Source organism: Rhyacophila brunnea, unplaced genomic scaffold, assembly GCF_057557595.1.
Source record: "Rhyacophila brunnea isolate RB1 unplaced genomic scaffold, BYU_Rbru_1.0 scaffold_2, whole genome shotgun sequence".
In the NCBI taxonomy this organism is placed as follows: Eukaryota; Metazoa; Arthropoda; class Insecta; order Trichoptera; family Rhyacophilidae; genus Rhyacophila; species Rhyacophila brunnea.
In genome coordinates this window covers 32,332,548-32,353,429 of record NW_028232859.1, presented here as the reverse complement: position 1 = coordinate 32,353,429, position 20,882 = coordinate 32,332,548, and the positions used below count along the sequence as shown (strand labels likewise).

The 20,882-nt window shown below is 30.6% G+C and overlaps 1 protein-coding gene across 4 annotated transcripts in view; it reads right to left on the bottom strand.

The window, feature by feature from the left end:
• Positions 1 to 4,073: 4,073 nt before the first annotated feature.
• ken (zinc finger and BTB domain-containing ken and barbie protein) overlaps positions 4,074 to 20,882 on the bottom strand; it is an 86,248-nt gene continuing 69,439 nt past the window's right edge. For all 4 annotated transcript variants that reach the window (XM_085947815.1, XM_085947813.1, XM_085947814.1 and 1 more), the window contains exons 3-6: positions 9,318 to 9,500; positions 7,708 to 7,828; positions 6,816 to 7,346; positions 4,074 to 6,731 (exon numbers count right to left, since the gene is read on the bottom strand). In XM_085947815.1, the coding sequence (XP_085803941.1) occupies positions 5,793 to 6,731; positions 6,816 to 7,346; positions 7,708 to 7,828; positions 9,318 to 9,490 (1,764 nt within the window). In that variant the 5' untranslated portion in view covers positions 9,491 to 9,500 and the 3' untranslated portion in view covers positions 4,074 to 5,792. The remainder of the gene's footprint in view (positions 6,732 to 6,815; positions 7,347 to 7,707; positions 7,829 to 9,317; positions 9,501 to 20,882) is intronic.

The window sequence follows — 20,882 nt, the reverse complement described above, 5'->3', positions numbered from 1 at the left end:
TAAATAATGAACATTAAACTTTGTCAGTCATTCGTATTTGTTTTTAATGAACTAAGTACAATTCACGGACGGTGTTGGTGAATTTTTAAAAAATAATTAAACTTTGCCTAAGCCAAACCATTATAGTTCTGGTATGTTATGGGCGATTCGATAAAATGGTGTACTTACACTTTTCCATTCATACTTATTCGTTAATAATTAAGAATACATATTAGTACACATGTTGTTGGTTAGTCTTTTTTTTAATTCATTAAGCCCTGCCTAAACCAAACCATACTAGATAAAAATATTATTATATATATAAAATATCAAAAATTATGTACGGTTTAGTAGCATAATTGTAGATATTTTATAGATAGACGACTTTTTTATGACTATTATCTATTATGGTTTGGTTTAGGCAGGGTTTAATTGAATTTTAAAAACTAACTAGCACCATCTACAAATTGTATTGTTAGATCAATGAAAACAAATACGTATAACTGACAAAGTTTATTGTGGACTATTTATGTCGGATCTTAACAGCCTTAATAGCTCCACCCTTCGCCACTGTTACCTACTAGTGATCAATAACATATTAATTAGTATCATTAATAAGTCTCAATAAATTATGATTAAACTTACCAATCATTTCTATTTGAATAAGTAGATACCTTTCAGCACTTTCAGTGTAACATCACTCAATACTCTATGGTCTATGTGGACACATATTTATTAGAACCACTCATGTAGGTATTCAGTGCTAAACGCTTACTAACTAAAATATTATCAAGAAACAGTGTACAAATAGTGCACAGCTTTCTTGCAGTTGTTTGGCTTCCTCACTGCACAAACAGTACCTAGTTGATAGGTAGGCATTACAAATAATTATATCTTGTAATACAATTTAAAAGAGTTCATAGTAATGACTAGAATGGTAAAATATTAAAAAAAAATATATTTTCGTATGCATTACTTCATAATTCTGACATTATGTACCTACATCACTGGAAGTATACCAACCCATGGACCGTGGCTCCCGAAGTAGTCACCAACTCCTTCAGGATAATAATAATAAATAAATAATTATTGTTTATTTCCCATTGTTTTTTTAAATTCTATAAACTGCATAATTTACCTACTTCATAAAATGAATAAGGTGTTACGTTAAAATTTCAGTTCCACCACAGGAAAAGTATAGGAAACCGTGGGTAGTGTATATATATTAATTGCATTTTGTTATTTACATAAAAAAAACTTCTTGATTTGAATGTCTTGAAGATATGACGTACCTATATGCATATGGGCCCAGGTCATTGACTATGTTAATAAACAATCGTTGGAATAAAATCACAAGTTTACTTTAAAAAAAAAAACTATTACCTCCCTCCTCACTGCGATATTGATAAAAAATAATTCACAGTGATGTTTTTTTATTAGCCTTATAGTTCGATGTGGATCTTAGCTGGCCGACAAAGTAATTTACTCTGGCTATTATGACATTACAAAAATTGTTTTGTAATTGACTAAAATAAATGTATTTAGCCGCTTTACTTTACCACTTATAACGTGTATTCAAATTAATTAGAATATACTTAGATACGAGCAATAAAATACCAACACATGTTATAGTTATTTTTATCATTTCCTGCATAATGCAGCATTCATAAAGTAAACAAATAAATGATTTTATTTTCAAGCGCATTTAATTGTTCGTGGTGGTAATTTTTTCGTGAACTGTATGGACATCATAGAACACGAAAAGATTTTTAAAGCTCATCATTTTTTCACAAGAATATTTTAATAGTGCCATGTGAAGCATATTTAAATCTTAATTCCTTATTATATAACAGGTTCAATGGTATTGATGATTCTTGATGAGAAACCTTTCTTATATCACGAAATAAAAGAGAAAAATAAAAAAATACTAAAAATATTTTTATTAATTTACTAAAATATAAGAACACATTTTCTTAAAAGAATGTTAATAATCTTTAATTTCTTTACCAATTTACACTATTTATTCTTTACATATTTATTTACACTGTCATCAATAATAATTACTTATTATTACAAAATTAAATTAAAACTGTATAAACAAAAACTATTATTTACAACAACACCTTTGTTTATAAAATACTCTTAAACATCGTCAAAAAATATATATTTATTACTGTTATTCTAATTATAATTATTTTCATTAAGACAACTGATTGTGGAATTTTTCTAAGGGTTTCTTTTTAAAATATTTTCAAAGGCACCCAAAGAAAATATCCTAACTTTTATCACATCGGTCCTTAGATTGCTAAAAATATATATCCTACTGCTTAGCTCTGGAATTCAAAGAATGGAAATGATGTCAGGTAAAGGTAGACGAATAGCAGAAATATATAAATATAAAAATACCAAACTCAATTATAAGTATTTTTTTTTCTAATTTCGCTGAAAAATCATTCTAATAACTTTCACACCGCATTTCTCATGCACTCTTAAGAAATAAACATAAAATCGAAATATGAAAAATTTTACAACGAGATTTCAAAATACACCCTAAGTACATCACGTAATTGATTTTTCTAACATTGCAAAATAAATAAATAGGTAGGCACTTTTAAAATATATTTTTTAAATATGGATTTTGTGAAAATTAATCTCCCAATATAATATTGACATACTTTTTTGAGCGGATGGTTTTGTTCCTAAAAAATTATGTTTGTGAATTTGTAATGATAATACAATTGTGTTTATATCGCTTTTTTTAATGTTATTAATTAATATGTTTACATGTTTTGTTACAATTAAATGTTTATATGTTAATAATAATTTAAATGTTCAGAAAGTGCATTTTGAAATATCGCTGCCACATTAAAAATATACAAAAACATGCAAGTAGTAAAAAAAAATTGAAAGAATACTTTTTGGGTTATATTCAAAATTAACATGGTCTTAGAAATTTTATCAATTTGTGGCATAATTTTAATATTCACGATCTGTTTTTTAAAGAATACAAAATAGCCATAATACATATTATATTCCGATTAAGATTCATGAAAAATAAAAAAAATCTCAATACGATTTATTTTAGAACTTTGGATTAATTTTATGAAAAAAAATATATTTTTTATTGTGGATATTCATATAAAATTGGCGATCGCATTTTATCAGCTATGCACACATTACAGGGCATACAAATACTTTTTTACGTCCCTGTGGTTTATTGTTATAATACTGAACAGATTAAAGCAACTACCAAACATTGGTAAGAAAATGTTATGTGCAATATTTATTTTTTTAGAAAAGAAATAAACTGAAATATTGAAAAATTATCATTAAATAATATGATTCTATTAAAGAAAAATTAAAATACATTAATTAAATTAGCTTAAAAAAATAAAGAGGGAAGAAAGGGAAGGAATGGCAATAGATTGTAAGGAATTCTACCTATTTGTATAATTATGTAAACAAAATATTTCTTTATAAGAGATCGATGGGCATACATGTGGCGCAGTTTAGTTTATTTTCATACATGAGAATTATACTGATACTGAAAATACATGAATTCTAATGGGATTGTATTTCAATGGAAAATATGTGAGCGAATTCGATAAATAATTTTAGAAATAATTAGTTATTGTAATACAAAAAAAAAGACAGTAGGTACCAACGTACGTAACAACAGTTGAAGTATGTATCGATAGATAACTCAATGATTTTAACGGTATCTATTTCTTTAAAAATTCATTGATAAATCACATTTTAATTTAAAATTAGGTACTTAAGGAGTATAATAGTTATTAGATATCTACTATCTAGTGACGGAGTTACGAGATATACAATATTTACTAGAAAACTACTAAAATTTTAAATTATAGAATACGTATAATCCGAATAGTAAGAAAAATAAGATTTTTTAACCATCCAATATTAAAACGAGCGTTTATTGAACCTTGGCTTCATTTCGATAGTAGGTATTATTTTTTTCTTCCAGTAACATATTATTATAGTTTAATAAATTATCTATACCGTAGCTAATACATTTTTTTGATTGATCATCTTATGAATGTATATACTGATATATTTTTTTTTTCGACCATGTCCGATCCTAATAGGATTATATGGGCCTCCACAGAGTAGTGGTTTGTATTAACAGATTTTGTTTTTTACGAGAAATGGATGTCAGCCACTTGCTCAACCTATTAGGCCCATACCCTGACTCACACACAAATTGAAAAACAATATGTGTACTTGCCAGACCCAGGATTCGAACCTGAGACCCACGGCGTGATAGTCCAACGCTTAAGCCGCGGAAATAAAAAAAAATGTACTTTTCCTTGAAATCCGTTTTATTTTAATTACTCTATTCCTATTGTATGAAGAATATTTTAAGGTTTTTGATTAAAATTATGTTAATTTTAAATGTTTTTTATGATTTTATTTATGATGGTACGCTGTGTCAAATGTATTTTTATTTTATCTTTTTGTAAATTGTATTACATTGAATATCTCGTAATTCCGTTGTTAGATGATTCTAATACCTGTTATACTCCACTTTCACCTTTTTTATCCGGGTGATACTGCGCCACTGTGCCACACACATTTTGGGAAGCGGTTGGTATAAATTTATTTCTTGTACATTATTCATTTTAACATTCGCGTCGAATTCGATAAGAATAATAAATAATTTATTTATTCTTTCTACAATTTCTTCGTATACATATAAAGAAGAATCAACATAATTTATTGGTAAATTCTTTTCCAAGAATAAAACAAAACTTTAACATCTCTGTCAACAACTAACAAATTTCGTACAGATCTATGCATTTTGTTAAAATCTTTGGTGTATATTTATTATAAATATACGGAAGGATATTAACAAAGTTTGTGAACACATTAATTTCATTATAACTAAATATTCTGAGATTGGTTTTTAGGTCAGTTTGCAACGGGATGGGGGGGGCTGGACCATCTATATAATTGCAATATAACCATAAAAATTACTATACTGGCAAATACTCTTCACTATATCACTTAATTATTAAGTTTTAACTTATATCACCGCTTAATAAATTTAAAATCGTCTACTATAAATAAAAAATCCTTTGAAAAGACTTGATTTCATACAAAAATCGCATGTAAACTATTTTTAAATTGTTTAGTAATTTGTTGGTTGAATGTTGCATGTATTTGTGGATTCAGTTAGATAATAGAAGCTTAGATTTTAATAAATAATGGTAATATAATTGCAACTAACTTTTTTGATTAAAGGGTACATAATTTTTTTTTTTTTTTGAGAAAATTGCGCTAATAACATTTCTAATAAGAATAGTGTGATTCTTCTACTCTTAATAGGGATTAATAGCGGTGATAAAGTATAAAATAAAATCGCAGCCTTAGTATTTACCCCCTTCCCTCGCTAATAACCGCTTACACTACGCTTACCTTAGCAAATATTTATTATCCGTATCGGTGGAAGGGCGTTCGTGTTAATGATACTTTACCTCGCAATAATTATTAATGTTCATAATAAATACTATCTCTGTTTCTATTGGTCCCGCCGTATAATTTTTAAACAAATTATAGCACATTTGGACCGCTGGGGTTTATTCGGTGTCAATAAGAGTATGAATAACAAAATAATGTTTCGGATTCCATTACGGCTACTATATACATTCCTGAGGTAATTTTATAAACAAATTATCCTCAAAATATCAACAGTTTAAACAGGTCAGCCCCGCGGGGCAAAGAGGTCTTCGTCACTGGAGAGATTCACCGGCGGGATCGAATCCCGACCACCGACCCCCTGAAGCCGGTTGTCATTCGTGAAGATTTTTACTCAACAGTAAATTATTATGGGGTCCAGAAAGATGCCGGATCAATTCGGGCATAGCTTCAAAGGAAAGCTGACAGAAACAGCAATTATACCGACCGGCGGTATTGGTTCGTCCGTCATTTTCACTCGAAGAAATAACATTCCGATGCACGGAACAGAGATGTTTCAGTAAGTGCGCTTTTTGTTTGAACATAGCTACACAGAGTCGACACGCGAACGGTTTTTCGCCCGTATGCACTCGGAGATGCGTCTTGAGGTTCCATGACATGCCAAACTGCTTTCCACAGTATTCACACCGATATTCCCGTACAGGAGGCTGTTTACTGGAGCCTTGTTCTTCGTCTGGAGGTGGGTAGAGAGGTGGTTTTTCGTCCGCAGCGCCCACTTGTGCCTGGCAGAGGGACCATGCCCCCCATGAGCCGGCGCTGGGCGGTCGGTGGTCAGGAGGCACAGGCGGCGGTGAGAGACCTCGCTCTGCTAAGTGCGGAGGCGCTGACACGCTCAGGGGGTGTGCCAATAACCGCGGTCCCGCTGCTTGCGCGAGGGTCTTTTGATATCTCAGTTGCGCCATCTCTTCTAAATAACTGGGTAAGAAAGGCACGAAAGGCGGGTTCTGTGACGGAGAATTATGAAAACCTGGGCGTCGCTTTCGATGAGGAGTCACCACATAGTTTTCGGGGGAGGTCTGAACCAGAGATATCAAATCTTGGTCAGGAGGTTTCAACTGACTATATTCCTCATGTTTTAAGACTCTCGACTCCAAGTCTAGTGGCTCTATATATTTTCGCTTAACTCTCGTATGCGTAGACGTCTGCTCCAATACTCTAGAAGCTAACTTTTCCGCAAAATGTCGTCTGTACATTTCTTCTACAGGATGATCCTCTATACTAGATGACGTCGATCTTCTTCTTGGTATGGGAGGCTGCAATAAAAAAAAATATAACTATTATGAAGTGAAAACTTAATTTATATAATAAAAAATATTAATAATGGAAGGTAGACTCACTTTACTGACCATGTCAACATCAACATCTCTTGAATTATCTGTTTCACTATTAGCCTGGTCTGTTTTTCTAGCTAAAGATAGATTAACAGGATTTAAGGAACTTCTTCTTCTGATACCGACCCTACCACAGTCGTTTCTTTCTTCTCCACAGTCGTCGTCTAATTCGCCTTCCTCTTTTTCATCATTACTGCTCTCCATTGAAAGTTCTTCATGTTTTACAGAGACGAGATCATCCGGCGGTATATGTGAGGGTATGTGATCTTTTTCTTTACTGCATCCTGCTGACGGAGTAGCTCTATCACTCTCTGAAAGTGAAGACCCACTCGGCGCAGTCCCATGCAATAAGGCTATTGTCGTACTACTTTCATTACTATTGATATCTGTTTTGGACGATGTCCTTGATCTATCAGGTGGTTTTTCTTGTGTGTGTCTGTCATGATCTGAAGGCCTTATATCTTTTGTTGATTTCCAAACGTCCGATTTTATATCTAACAATTCAAAAAGTTCTCGCATATCGTCTATTTCACCTGACTGTAAAAAATAAACAATAAATAAATACCAATTAAAAAAATGAATTACCACATTACGTACCTACCTTATAAATATCTTCACTGAGAAAAATGTCCACAAAAAAATTTAGTTTATTTACAAACGAAATGAAATAACTAGTATAAAATGATTTTAGTGTACGCCTATTGTAAGCTGGCGACACACCTATTATTTATTCATTGAAGTTAATTATAATAGAATCTATAGATCTGGCGATTGAATGAATTTTTGTTCAAAGAAAATATACAATAAAACATATATTTACAACATAGATGCCGCACAACATAGCAACATATATCCAAGACACCAACCCAACACAGAAGGAAAATGTACTGATGCTCACCTCAATGTATGCCTGACCGCTGTATAAGAAATCCAATAGATGTCGCATTAATTTACTATGAATTCCCGACATATGAATTGCTACAGGATAATCTTGTAGAGGAGTATCATCCAGAATTTTCCTGTCGGTTAAAATAAAAAAAATAAAGAAACACTATATAATCACTCAAAGAAATTTAAAATGACAATTTACAGAGTTGCATAATATTATAATTTATGTAGGTACTTTATGTAAAATTTCACAAAAACACGCATAAACTTATAAATTATAGAAAATCACACTACTTACATATCATTAATAAATAATGTGGAGAATGAAAAACTCCTTGAATTAATCAAATTCCCCTTATTCAAATTTACCCATATTAACTTGAAAATAAAGAACCGAAATTATTTATCCCCGTAAACGGTTCCCAAGTTTTTCTAACATGGAAAACCTTCATCAAAAATGAAACAACATAATATTATTATGTTTTACAATAGGTAGGTCAATACTTCAATTCCTATTTTCATTTTTTTTTACTTTTTAAGTCGATTATTAACCTTATTATTGAAATAAAGATGTTCCGTAACTTTATGAGCAGTTTAAATTGTTTTAGTTAAGGGGGATGCTTATACTATCAGAGGCGAAAAGAGGCACCTAACGGAAAAATACGAAGCTTGCAATTTGAGTTTTTTTTGATAATTTACAATTTCAACTGTAGTAATTAATAAATATGTATCTGAAAACACTAAAAAGATTTTTTATTTTTTTTTAAATTTAAAGATAAAGGCAATTGTAAAAAAATGTAATAAAATGTGAATTCGTTGCAGGGTCAAATTTTATTTTAGGCATGGTCACAATATTGAAGCTCGAGTTGATATAAATAAAAAGGATTTCAAGTTATACACATTTATATTTTTATAAAAATCGATATTTTTTAAAATATATATAAAAAATATTAAAACGATGAATTAGTCAAAAATTTACACCACATAAAATCTAACACTTAATAAACTAAATTTTAATAATAAATATGGCCATAAAATATAATGTAATAATAAGATTTGACCATGAAACGAATTCACATTTTATTACATTTTTTTACAATTGCCAGTTTATCTTTAAATTAAAAAATAAATAAAAAATCTTTTTAATGTTTTCAGATACATATTTATTAATTAGTACAGTTGAAATTGTAAATTATCAAAAAAAAATCTCAAATTGCAAGCTTCGTATTTTTCCGCTAGGTTCTCTGCTGGCGTGCCTCTCCCCCTTAACTTTAAGTTGTATGACAGAGAATATTTTAATTGAAAAGTATAAATAATTTTCGGCTAAACCCAAAAAACTCACCGAATCCTGCAATAAGTTTTAATTTTAAATAATCGCAATTAGGTATGTACCTATATGGAAAGTATTACTATAAAAAAAAATGTCGAACATTTTTTTAATAAATAATCCGAGTCGGCGTCGTGGCAGATTTTCGATCGGAGTTAGATTTTTAAATGACTCCAAAAGGCATGAAAAAAAACCCAAAACGATATGATAGTCTCATAACCATATAATATATCTTGACAATCATCACATAACACCAGGGGTTCCAACCGTTTAAAGCCAGGATTGAGACTAACCTGATAAGTGGACTAGCTGCCGCGACGACTATGCGATGAGCTGCAAGTGGTGGCCCTCCTTCGCAGTGGAATCTGACGTCGGCATGCTTCCCTCCTCTCCAAGCTGCTCCGACTTCAGCAGCAATGCACGCTCGGTGCTTGCCGTAACTCAGCGTCAGAAGGCCTTCTCCCATACTGCCCGCCCTACAAATAAAGAACCCTTATCAGTATTATGGTTTCATGCATGTATCTACACAATAGGTCAACTTTATCTACAATAAAAAATATTAGTGTGTAAAGCGTCGATGACATTGAGCTAGTTTATAAGCTGCTAGTCAGCGAGTTTAAAAGAGGGCCAGTCAGCTAGTAGCGATTGTGATGATGACACACAAAACTTTCCACTCGCTCAGAAACCACAAGCTAGTTGAAACCGTCATTTTTGGTACTGTTTGACAGGAGGTATTGAGTAGTTCGTTTTTTTACCGGCAGGTTCGCCATTACCGCTCTACTGCGTAGATGCAGATCGGCCCACACGCCAGCCAGTAGCGAGTAAAGTAGCTCGGCTTTCAACTTTTCTCGGTAGATTGTTTACAATCTGTTTGTTAGCTAGTTCGATGATGACACGGGACGAGTTTACAAGAAGATTGTAAATTAGTAAATAGTAAATGCTATTACACGACTTTAACTATGATAATCAAAGTTGAAACAGCTATGCCTTCTTGATTTTAACAATATCTCTGTCATAGATGTAGTAAATACTAAATACCGTGTCTGTGATTTTTAATTTTCTCCGAGTCATATCAAAGAAAATCTCTCTGATTGTATACCTAGGTACCTACAAAAGATTTGATATTTTTATTAAGAATATTTTTAATGGCTTTTATTATTCGAGTACCTACAATGTAACTAACTTTATCCTTATATATATTTCGAATATTTAATAATATATTCAATTAGTTAACATGATAATTATAATAGTACCGTGAAAACATGATATACTAGAAACAATGTAGACGTCTAGTAAAAGTACATAATAACAATAATAAATAACCTAATACTTGATAGATATCTCTTTTATTTTGTCAACTGTCAATTCATGGTGGAACTGCATTGTATTGTTGTTTAATTTAAAAAAACGCATTTTTTGTAGTACTTATTCCACTTTTAATCAATAAATTAGGACCGGCTTCGTCCGCCTCAGCACCGGTGTGACACACAAAAAAATGCGTTTTATTAAATTAAACAACAATACTTAATAGATAGTAAAGAAACAAATCTATAATAAGTAGATATATAGGGATTACAACCAATTAAATAATAAAAACTGCATGTGATAAAGTAATGAATTCTAAATGGAACATGTAGACATTTATTATAATGTGATAGGTACTATTCCTAACTTATATAATATGACAAATAAATTTTAATATTAAAGTATCGGTTATCAGTAAAATATTGCTAAATATTATAATAATTAATATAAATGTAATGGTCTTTTTGAAAGTGACTCATTCTTGCTCATGCCAAATTCAAATTTTACACAATTCTAAAGGTAGTCACGAAAAATTGCGCAATATACTTTACTTACGGGTAATTTCATTTTAGAGCTATGCCTACTAGGCATAGGTAATATAATTAATAAAATAACTACGAACATCAACAATTATTGTAATTAATAATTAAAGAAAAATAGTACCTACGTAGGAAGGTGTATTATTTTCAAGGTATGGATATAAGTAAATTACCTTTTATTTGTGGATTATTTTATTTATTCTGAAACATTGCAATGTGTATATAATGCACATATCAGCGGTTTCGAAAATCACAGCTTGTACCTAAATAAAAATAATATTTTGTTTTGAATCAATACAAGTCTACTAATTTAAATTATTGTTAAATATGTAGGACTATATTTTTTATACAATTATTAAAAGCTACGTCTTGACGGTAGCGCGTACGTCAATAAATGTGTGCAAGTTCACTTGATTTGTTACGCGATAAAACGCAACATGTCTCACATTAAAAGATTAAAACAAAGATTAAAAGATTAAGACATGATTTTATTTTTAATTTATATTAGTTTTTATTAAAAACAATATTAAAAAAAAAAAACTTTTCAAAGGGCGGAATTCGTTAATTTTGGCCATTGCTTCACAATCCTACCAGCAAGCTCTCTCTGAAAACTGTCATCTATAGTTTGATAAGAACATGCTGTTTTAATGTTTACGAAGAAATAAATGAAATAGGTATTATATATTATATATGGCCTAATTGGTTGAGTAACCGTCTCTGATACCATGGAGCCTAGATAAATAAATGTATTTTCTTTCTTTTAATTTGTGTTTGAAACTGTGCAAACATCCTATGGGTTGGGCGAATGACTAACGGTCATTCCTCGTAAAAAAATATTGTGTAATATAATGGAGGCCCATATGCTTCGCTTAAGAGGTCACAAGGTAATGCACGACGGTACTAACTACATCTACTCGTACTTTCTAATAAGTAATAAGTGAGAAAATTTCGTACCGCTTATAAAATAATATTCTGACTATATTAACCTTAATATCATTAGCATTCTATTATTCCTACAGTGGAGATACAAAACATCAACGTTTTTTTTTATTATTGTGACATAGTTAAGTACTTAATATTTACCATTGATATTAATTACTTTATAAGTATTTTTGTCTACCATTATGATACGTAGTCTACATACTAAATACTGGGTGATTTTTTTATTGTTACGGCATTGTATGCGTCCAAAACCGTTTGTTGAAATAAGTTTATTGATAAATAAATGGCCTCTTTTGAAAATTTTCATCTCACGGTATTACTCGACGCAGCGTTCCTTTCACATTTGCAAACAAAAGTGAAACTTTTCGCTACCATTGTCATGTCAAAAACTATTCGGTTAAACAATTGCCAATTTTGCAACCGTTTTTAATTGTTGAGCTCAAGATTATTCGGAATTCTGCATTGGTTCTGCGTTTAGGAAGTAAGCATGTTCAAAATAATAAAAATATAGTTCTGTTATAAAATTTCATAATGATTATTTAAGATGATTACGCATTTTCTTGTCATTTAAATTAAAATAAATTCATTGCGTTTGTCAATATTATTTCGATTAAAAATATAAATGAAATGTAGAGAAATTGGTAAATTTAATATAAAACAAATATTTAGTGATATTAATTATTACTTGATATTAATTATTACTTAATTACATATAAAAAATATCAAAATATGGCGGAAAAATATAAAGGGAAAGAAGCTACGCCGTAGAGCTGGACTGGACAGACATTATCAGGCCAAGAGATGCCGACTTGGTCTCGATCCACCATATTTGTATGTGTCAAATCTTTGTACTATTGTCAAACAAGAACTTTTTGTCCACGTGCTAAAACTGTGAACTAACAATCCCCTCCACTACAGCTAATCGCACTTTCGTTTTCAAATGAGATACGCCTCCAAATTTATCATTTCATTTTACGCCCCCGTAGTGTACGGATCTATTAATTTACAATTCACGTTATTTGAATCTTTTTATAATAAAAATGTCTAAAACGATCAGTGGGTCTATTCTATACTTATCGAACACTAAAGTGATAAATAGTATCAAACTTAGGGTAGGTTTGTATCAAAATATTAGCACTTATTGTAACAATTACACGAAGCTGGTTTTTATTGTTGCAATAAGTGCTATATTTTAACAGCACCTGTCTTGCTGCTGTTAAAATATCGCACTTATTGCAACAATAAAAACCAGCTTCGTGTAATTGTTACAATAAGTGCTAATATTTTGATACAAACCTACCCTAAGTTTGATAATATTTATCACTTTATCACTTTAGCGGTCGATAAGTATAGAATAGACCCACAGGAGTGATGTTATAATTATTATAAGTAAACTTTTGGTTTATTGCGAAGAAGGAAAAAGTCACAACTAAAAGGAGAGCCGATACATTATTTAAATACGCCTCTAGCACGCGTTGCCACCATGACAGGTACGTCCCTGCGAAATCTTCTATATGCGACTACAGCGACTTCCTGTTGCGCCGATTTCTTGTTGTCGGACAGTACTTCTCGAATTCGATCTACAACTATATACGAAACCGATCTCGGATAATAGCTGTAGTTCGGTGGCTCGACTATACAGAACTATGAATCATTATTGTGAATGATTGGGACTGTTTTGTTACCTTGCCTCTTTCAAAATGAATTCCAGTCAATTCCATATTTGCTTAATTTATATTTATTAGTAGGTAGCTATAATAAAAATCATATATAGTAACTGCAGCATGCGATAAAATAATGTACATATTTAAACATAAAAATATCTCTAGTTACCTACCTACACAACTTTTAATGCAACTTTTTTTAAAACACAGAATACTTTTCTTTATTAGGTACGTAAATTACATTTCAAACATATGTATCACGATATCGGTAGGATAATAATATGGACGCTCAGCTTTTAGAGTTACTTATGTCACAAATCGCAATGCGAATAGGTGAAGATAACTTAATGAGTCGACTTATTCAATTCATACTTTTAGGCTCTATATATCAGTGGCGAAGACTCCATACTAGGCGATTATTTAAAGCCTACCTTCTTAAGAAAAATATTTTTTATTTTCATGTATTCTAATGATTGTGAATTTATGTAATCACAAATAATAATATATTCAACATGCCCAAAGACATCTATCGTATAATTGTCATAATGTTACGATCTTTTCCCATATTTCAATAAGCACCATCTATGGCATCTCTCGAAAGTTTAAAAAAATAGAACACACTGCGTTTCGCTTCACATATTGTATAGGATTATTTTCGCGTGAATCGACGGGTTTTTCAATATGAAGTTTTTTTCTCATTATTTCAAACTGTCTGGCGTCCCGCATACAAATTTAATGTACAAGCTATTTCGTTAGCGCTTACGTCGCAAGCGCACATTTATTCAAAATAATTAATAAGAAGATAATTTAAAAAATAATTTCTATGGGATTCAATCACATAAATATGTATTGATTGTTGTTAAAAATATAAAATAATTTATCTCGTGATTTTTATTTATTTATTAGTTCACTCATTAGACAATTTAGATATCTGATATTGTACCTACCTAAGTCTGTGTTTTAAATATAGAAGTATTTTAAAATGTCTAGTTTTACGGGTTAAATTATAAATTATTATGGAACATAATATATATACAACAACGGATATTTTCATAGATGATAGGTAATATATTTTGAGCGTATGCTACGTTTATAAATGTTTAGGAAAATACATAAGTAATTCAAACTAATTGCTTATTTTTATGAACTAATTATAACAAACCAATTAAGCTTTGAAATTTCTTCGTTTTAGCGTACCTATTCATCAGTAGTAATATTGGGTTATCTTCTTATTTCCCGCAAATATATCTGACAAGCATGGTTACTTCCACGGCCTACCTCTTTCAAAAAGTCACCCTTTGCCACTGATTTGCCACTCTTTAGATGAAAGTGTCTTCAAAATTTTTGGTATGAATAGTCTTTATTCACTCTGTATACTCTGACACTCCACAATGGGGCGGAATGTAGTATAAGGTGGCACCCTATTCTTAACACCCTCTCTCCAAGCTCTCCAAACATGAGAATAACTTAATTTTCCACAAAATATAAATACAAATGCACCTATCATCATTTATATTGCCATAGTATACCTATATCAACAATGTAAAAATAGTGATATCTATAATACGCGGCCCTCGTAGTCCTAGCGTTCCATCCGGAGAATCTGGGTTCGATTTCCGGTGAGATCACAATATGATTTTTTTTTAAATCCTGGATATTTGTGATTGTTTCACTTATATTAGGTACTGATTACAACATTGTTTCACTACATTACTGTAATTGGGTCTCATGGCATGTTTTAGTGTTAAATGAATAAAACAAATATTATGATCTTAATAATCGGTTCAACGCTGCCAAATTTAATAAGTAATCATGTTTTTTTTTTAATTACAGTACCTACCTGCTTACTATTCTCTTAATTTAGTAGGTTACCCTAAAATCCCTTCGTGAACTACCAGTGGACTCAAGTCTGTCATAGCAGTTATAGTTGTAAGTATACCATTAACACATCAAACCGTTGTTAAATTATTTAAGACTTGACAAAACTACTATGCTTTTATACAAAAGCTTACAGTAATGTTTTATAATTTATACATTATTCGATGTGTTTAATTTATTGAAATGTCAACATTGTGAAAATATATTTATTTTTATGTAGGTCCGACTAGTAGGTAAGATAATTTATTATCCTGAAAGCGGTTTGTGTAGGTGTACCATAACTGAATGTCCTTAGATGATCTTCATTAGAGGTGACATGGACGTCCTGAAGAAAGAAACTATTCAAACGGCTCACCGATATATGTAGAAATTATGACTTCACAATAGTCCAGTGTCATTAGAACACGTTTGGACTCACCTTGTGAAACCTTTTTTCGTAGACATTTTATGCAAATTTTTAGATAGTGTGTTAATAGGGGTTGTTAGACTACTTATATTTATATATCGTCATTAATACTGTAATGGCTCGTATAAAAAAAGAATATTGATTTATAATACAAAAATTACCCATACTACACGCAATCCATAACAAAATCGTAATGTCAGCGAGTATTTTGAACATTGCTATTAAAATAAATCTACGTCATATGTATATCTATCTACAGATTAGAATTTAATCAAACAATATAGAAATCACTTAATAAGATAGACATGTGAAAACCAGTCGCCATAGAACAAGACTTTAGCAGCAGGTTTAATTTATTACTTAATGATTGGCAAGCCTTTTTATAAAGAAATATAAAGTTTCGTTAATGTTAATATTACCAATGTTTAATGACAAACATTAAACCTGCGCGCCCATTAACGCCGTCTGTATTTTTTTTTATTTATGTATGCCGGATAACCCTATATACCCCACGCAGGCATACCGTGCCGACTTGGTTCTAGATTCACTACATCGGAAGGGTTGACAGGCGAGCGGAGGGTCGAACGTACCTTTGAGTGGTACATGTAGGCGCAGACGTCAATGAATATTATGATACAGAAGCAAATATTCAAAATAACATATTCTTTAAGGGGGGACATGCTCGTCGAAGGTCAAAATTGAGTTTTTATTGTATTTTCAAACCATGATCCTGGACACTCCTTAAACGTTGTAGATAATCTATTTATATAATTTTGAAGCCTTATTATCCTTTATAGTTATTTTAAACATTTGATGACTGCATAAAGTATTTTTGTTACATAAAATAGTATCTTTTAAACCTCTCGCTCTAATGTTTTAGAATATAGTCATATTTCGGTACATAACTGTGCAGTGGTGTTAAGATTTTTTACGTTTATTAATTTTTAAACGCATTTATGAAACCATTAGTATAATTTATTACGAGATAATTTTTGTAAAATATTCACGATAAAAAATTATATTGATAATCTCTGTGATCCCAAATTTGACAAGAATTAGGCATTTTATTATTCAAAAAATCGGCAAGATTAACACATTTGAAGATGATTCTAAAGATACTTATTATAAGCTATGTTTTTGACCATTCAAGTGTGATAAACATCTTATGAATAATGATTGCTTTATAATAATTATTGACCTAAGAATAAGGTAGTGTTTTTTTGAAATGCGCCATTTCTTTTGTCATTCCCTAGTGGTTAAGCTACAACATACGGCCGTAGCCATAAATTGACAAACTATAATATATATACTATAATAAGTATATTCAAATTTTATTTTTTATAAAGGCGTTAAAATGTAGAAAAAAAATTAACTTTATTCATAAATACGATTAAAGCTCGCATGCCCCACAGAAATACTTGGCGGGCCATAGTTTGCCAGACCTGTAATATCTGTAGTAATTTCAATATAATAATAATTCAATAATGGTAAATAAATGCCAATGCGCCATTTTTACCAAATATTTTGACTCGTCGGTATTAATATAGGTAGGTATATTATACAAATTACTTATACCTAATTGCTCATCTAAATATCTAAGGAACATCTTCACTAATGTACTGCCAATAAAGCAAACTTAACTTACACGAGAATAATTACAATTATTCCATTCCATGTTGATAAGACAACCGATTTGGCTAATCATAATAAATTTAAGAATAGCTTGTCTCCCTTTTTCATTTTCATCACACGGCTTCTCAATGCCACCCAATAGTGGATAATATATGGCATGATAGGCTGACTGGTGTTCTGTGGGTCTAATCTAATTAATTAACTAGTTATATTTCGAATCACTGATGACTGTTGGCAATATTGTCGACTCAGTCGAAGATAATCGGCCGTCATCTGACGAATATCATATTATTATGTACCATTTAAAGATAAAACTACTATAGAAATTCAGGAAATTCTTAAATTGGACAACCTAAGAATACTTTGCGGAATTGATTGATTACTTTACGTGAATATAAAATTATGTTGAAATTTTTACATAAACGAACAAAAATTGCATGACTGCAATGCGAAACGAATTGCAGCTAATTTAAAGAGTGTACCTGATTTTACCAAGCAGTATTATCATTCATTTCAGACCCAATTCACTTTCTGATTCTATCCATACATTCTATTAACATTAATGACCGAAAAAATCTTAATTGTGTTTTCCAAAAGTGTGCCTTTTGTCTTTAGGGTACCTAATGCCTCTTCGAGTGAATTTGCAAACTTCAATGTAATGCATTTTATTGATAATTTTCATGTTAAATAAACAATACGTATGTATCTAAAACAATAGCAACATTATTTTTTTAACTAAAGAATAAACTTAAGTAGGTACAATATAGAAAAATATATACGTACTTACAAAACATGCGTTTTTCGGTTTAAGTCAAGTTTTATTAGTAGGTACATCGCATTACTTAGGTACATGATAAAAACTAAAATGTAGTTTGGTAAGTTATTTAGGTGAGAAAAGATTTTTCAAAAATGTATAGTATGTCGTATTTCAAAATTTTCTGGAAAATATAGATGAATATGTCTTGAAATCCTTTTTATTTATATCGATCCTAGCTTTGGTACCTACTATGACAGCGTCAAAGATTTATTTGATATGAAATATATGGAATATATTGAAACTATGGAATTTCGAAAAATTGTTTTGTCACATTTGAAAATAGCTTATTAAACCAGACTTTGACGGTAAAGACATTTATAAATACGATGTAGGTACTCGATGTGGGTACGTTGTAAAATCGGACTTCCAAAAAACGCACATTATATAGATTTTTTTTTAATCAATTGTAAGTTTATTTTCTAATTTTAAATTTTTCAATAAAGTAATGTCAGAGAAAATAGTCCGGGACTACATGGGCACTTTTTAATTGGCGTAAATATTGTGTGTTATTGTAAGGAAATGGCAATACACACTAATGATTATAATCCTTCGGTCTTACACGACCAATATCAATCTACATAACATTGACGTTGTGGAAATACTCGGCGCAATGTATCCGTTCAAATTATGGAAAGTACCAATTGAGTAATCGAAAACAATGCAATGGCAGTCGCTATTTCCTACGCGGTCCAATCATAGACACGGGCACTTGTATCGTTAATTACGTTTCAATCATAAAAAAACGTTCAATACGAGTTTTATATTATTTGGTTTTGTAAGGTTTTATATTCCACATAACACTCGCATTTACCTTACAATACTTTATAGTTTTTATACCTATAACATAATATTATATCGTCACCTCAATACTACAACTAGATAACTTGATTTTTACTGTTTTTGGAATAACTATTGAATATGATTCTACTTCATTTCCTTCTATACAAAATGAAAAAACTAGGTAAGTCAGAAGTTAATGGGAACTGTATTAATAATTTTGAAAAAATATTTTCCAACTTTAAAACCATAAATGCTTATTGTTACTTACTAAATAAATAAATTAATATTTATCTACAAGATGTTTTCATACAATTGAGCATTATTTAATTGTTCCCAATTAGACAAGCACGATTTTTCATTTTTATTTTAAATAATAATTATAGCTTAGATATTTGATGTTAATCAAGTAACGTTTAAATTTCATTTTCCCAACAATGACCAAATCAAAGTTATCTAGTTGTAGTATTGAGGTGACGATGTAGATAAAACTATTAGTGGGCAGATTCTGCTCTATAATTTTTGGTTATGATGTGACGTATTTTTCATTTATCAGCATTAACTTCACCTTATAGAAAATAGGTCCTGTCGCAAGAGATTCGGTACAAGTCGGTTACAGGTAGCCAGGCGAGAACCGCGCCAATTTTCATAGCCAATTTTGGCAAAATTCATGAAATCAAGAATGGAAACCTAACCTTACCTAACCTATCCTAACAAATAACAAGAACCGAGAATTCTAACTAATTGCCCTAGGCATGTACCTATATTCCAATACGATACATACAGGTTTTCGATAACATTTTCAAATATCAAATAAGTGGGTAACCTACCTAGTTAGAATCAACTTATTATCTTGTGACCTTAAAAGAATTAGACACGTAATTACGTAGATATGAATTATAATAGACAAGAAAGTATAATAATTTGACAGAATGATAATATTAAAGTAATGTATCCTTTGGTAGACAATGACAGTTCAATACAACCGAGGCAATCTGATTAGATGTTAATCCGCGTTTGCGACATTAAAATATGGTTGACTATTATATTATTATCTAATATTTAAATGTCTCAAAATAAGTTTCACATTTGAAGCGAAACTAAATTTAATACAAACATAAAACAAACATCTCGTTGAAACGCCAATAAAACACATTATTAAACCAGTTTCTTATCTAAGCGTCAAAAAGACCTGTTCAAAAACAATAGTCCAACCTAATGAATTCTGAAACAGTCGTTAACTTCTGATAATAGAAAGTATAATACCTAAAATATGCATATGTAACGTTGAGAGGAAAATGGGACGCAGTAAAACAAACATCACCACTATTGAATAGACGTTGCTAATTATATACCCGCTTACGTACCTTTCTTCATTTTCACAGAATATCAATTCGACAATTTTATTTATATATCAAGGAATGATTTCGGAAAACTAAGATAGTTACCTATTCAATTAGCTTTTTTGTCAATAATTAGGTACTTAAATATAAGTAAATGACGGTGCTACAGCGATTAATTGAAAATTACCCACATAACCTAAAGTACATGGATGAACCCATGTCTATTATTTTGCACTGGTTATTTTGTAAATAGTATGTGGTTGTCTTCCATGACACATTTTATGAGCTTGACCTGTTAATGCCTATCTCGGCATAAATTACTTAGATAGGTAAGTTATTTTGGAAAATTAGAGAATACATTATATTTATTTATATACTTAGGTAGGTTCTTAAATGAGTTTTTTTTTCACACACTCTACAACACTAATTTTATTTCACTATATTACAAGAATCATGTAATCAATGGAAAGTCTAGGTCGCTCAAAGGATAGAAAAATTAAAAAGTGGTCACAATCCTCAGCCAGACCAAGAACAAATGTCATTTAACATGTACCT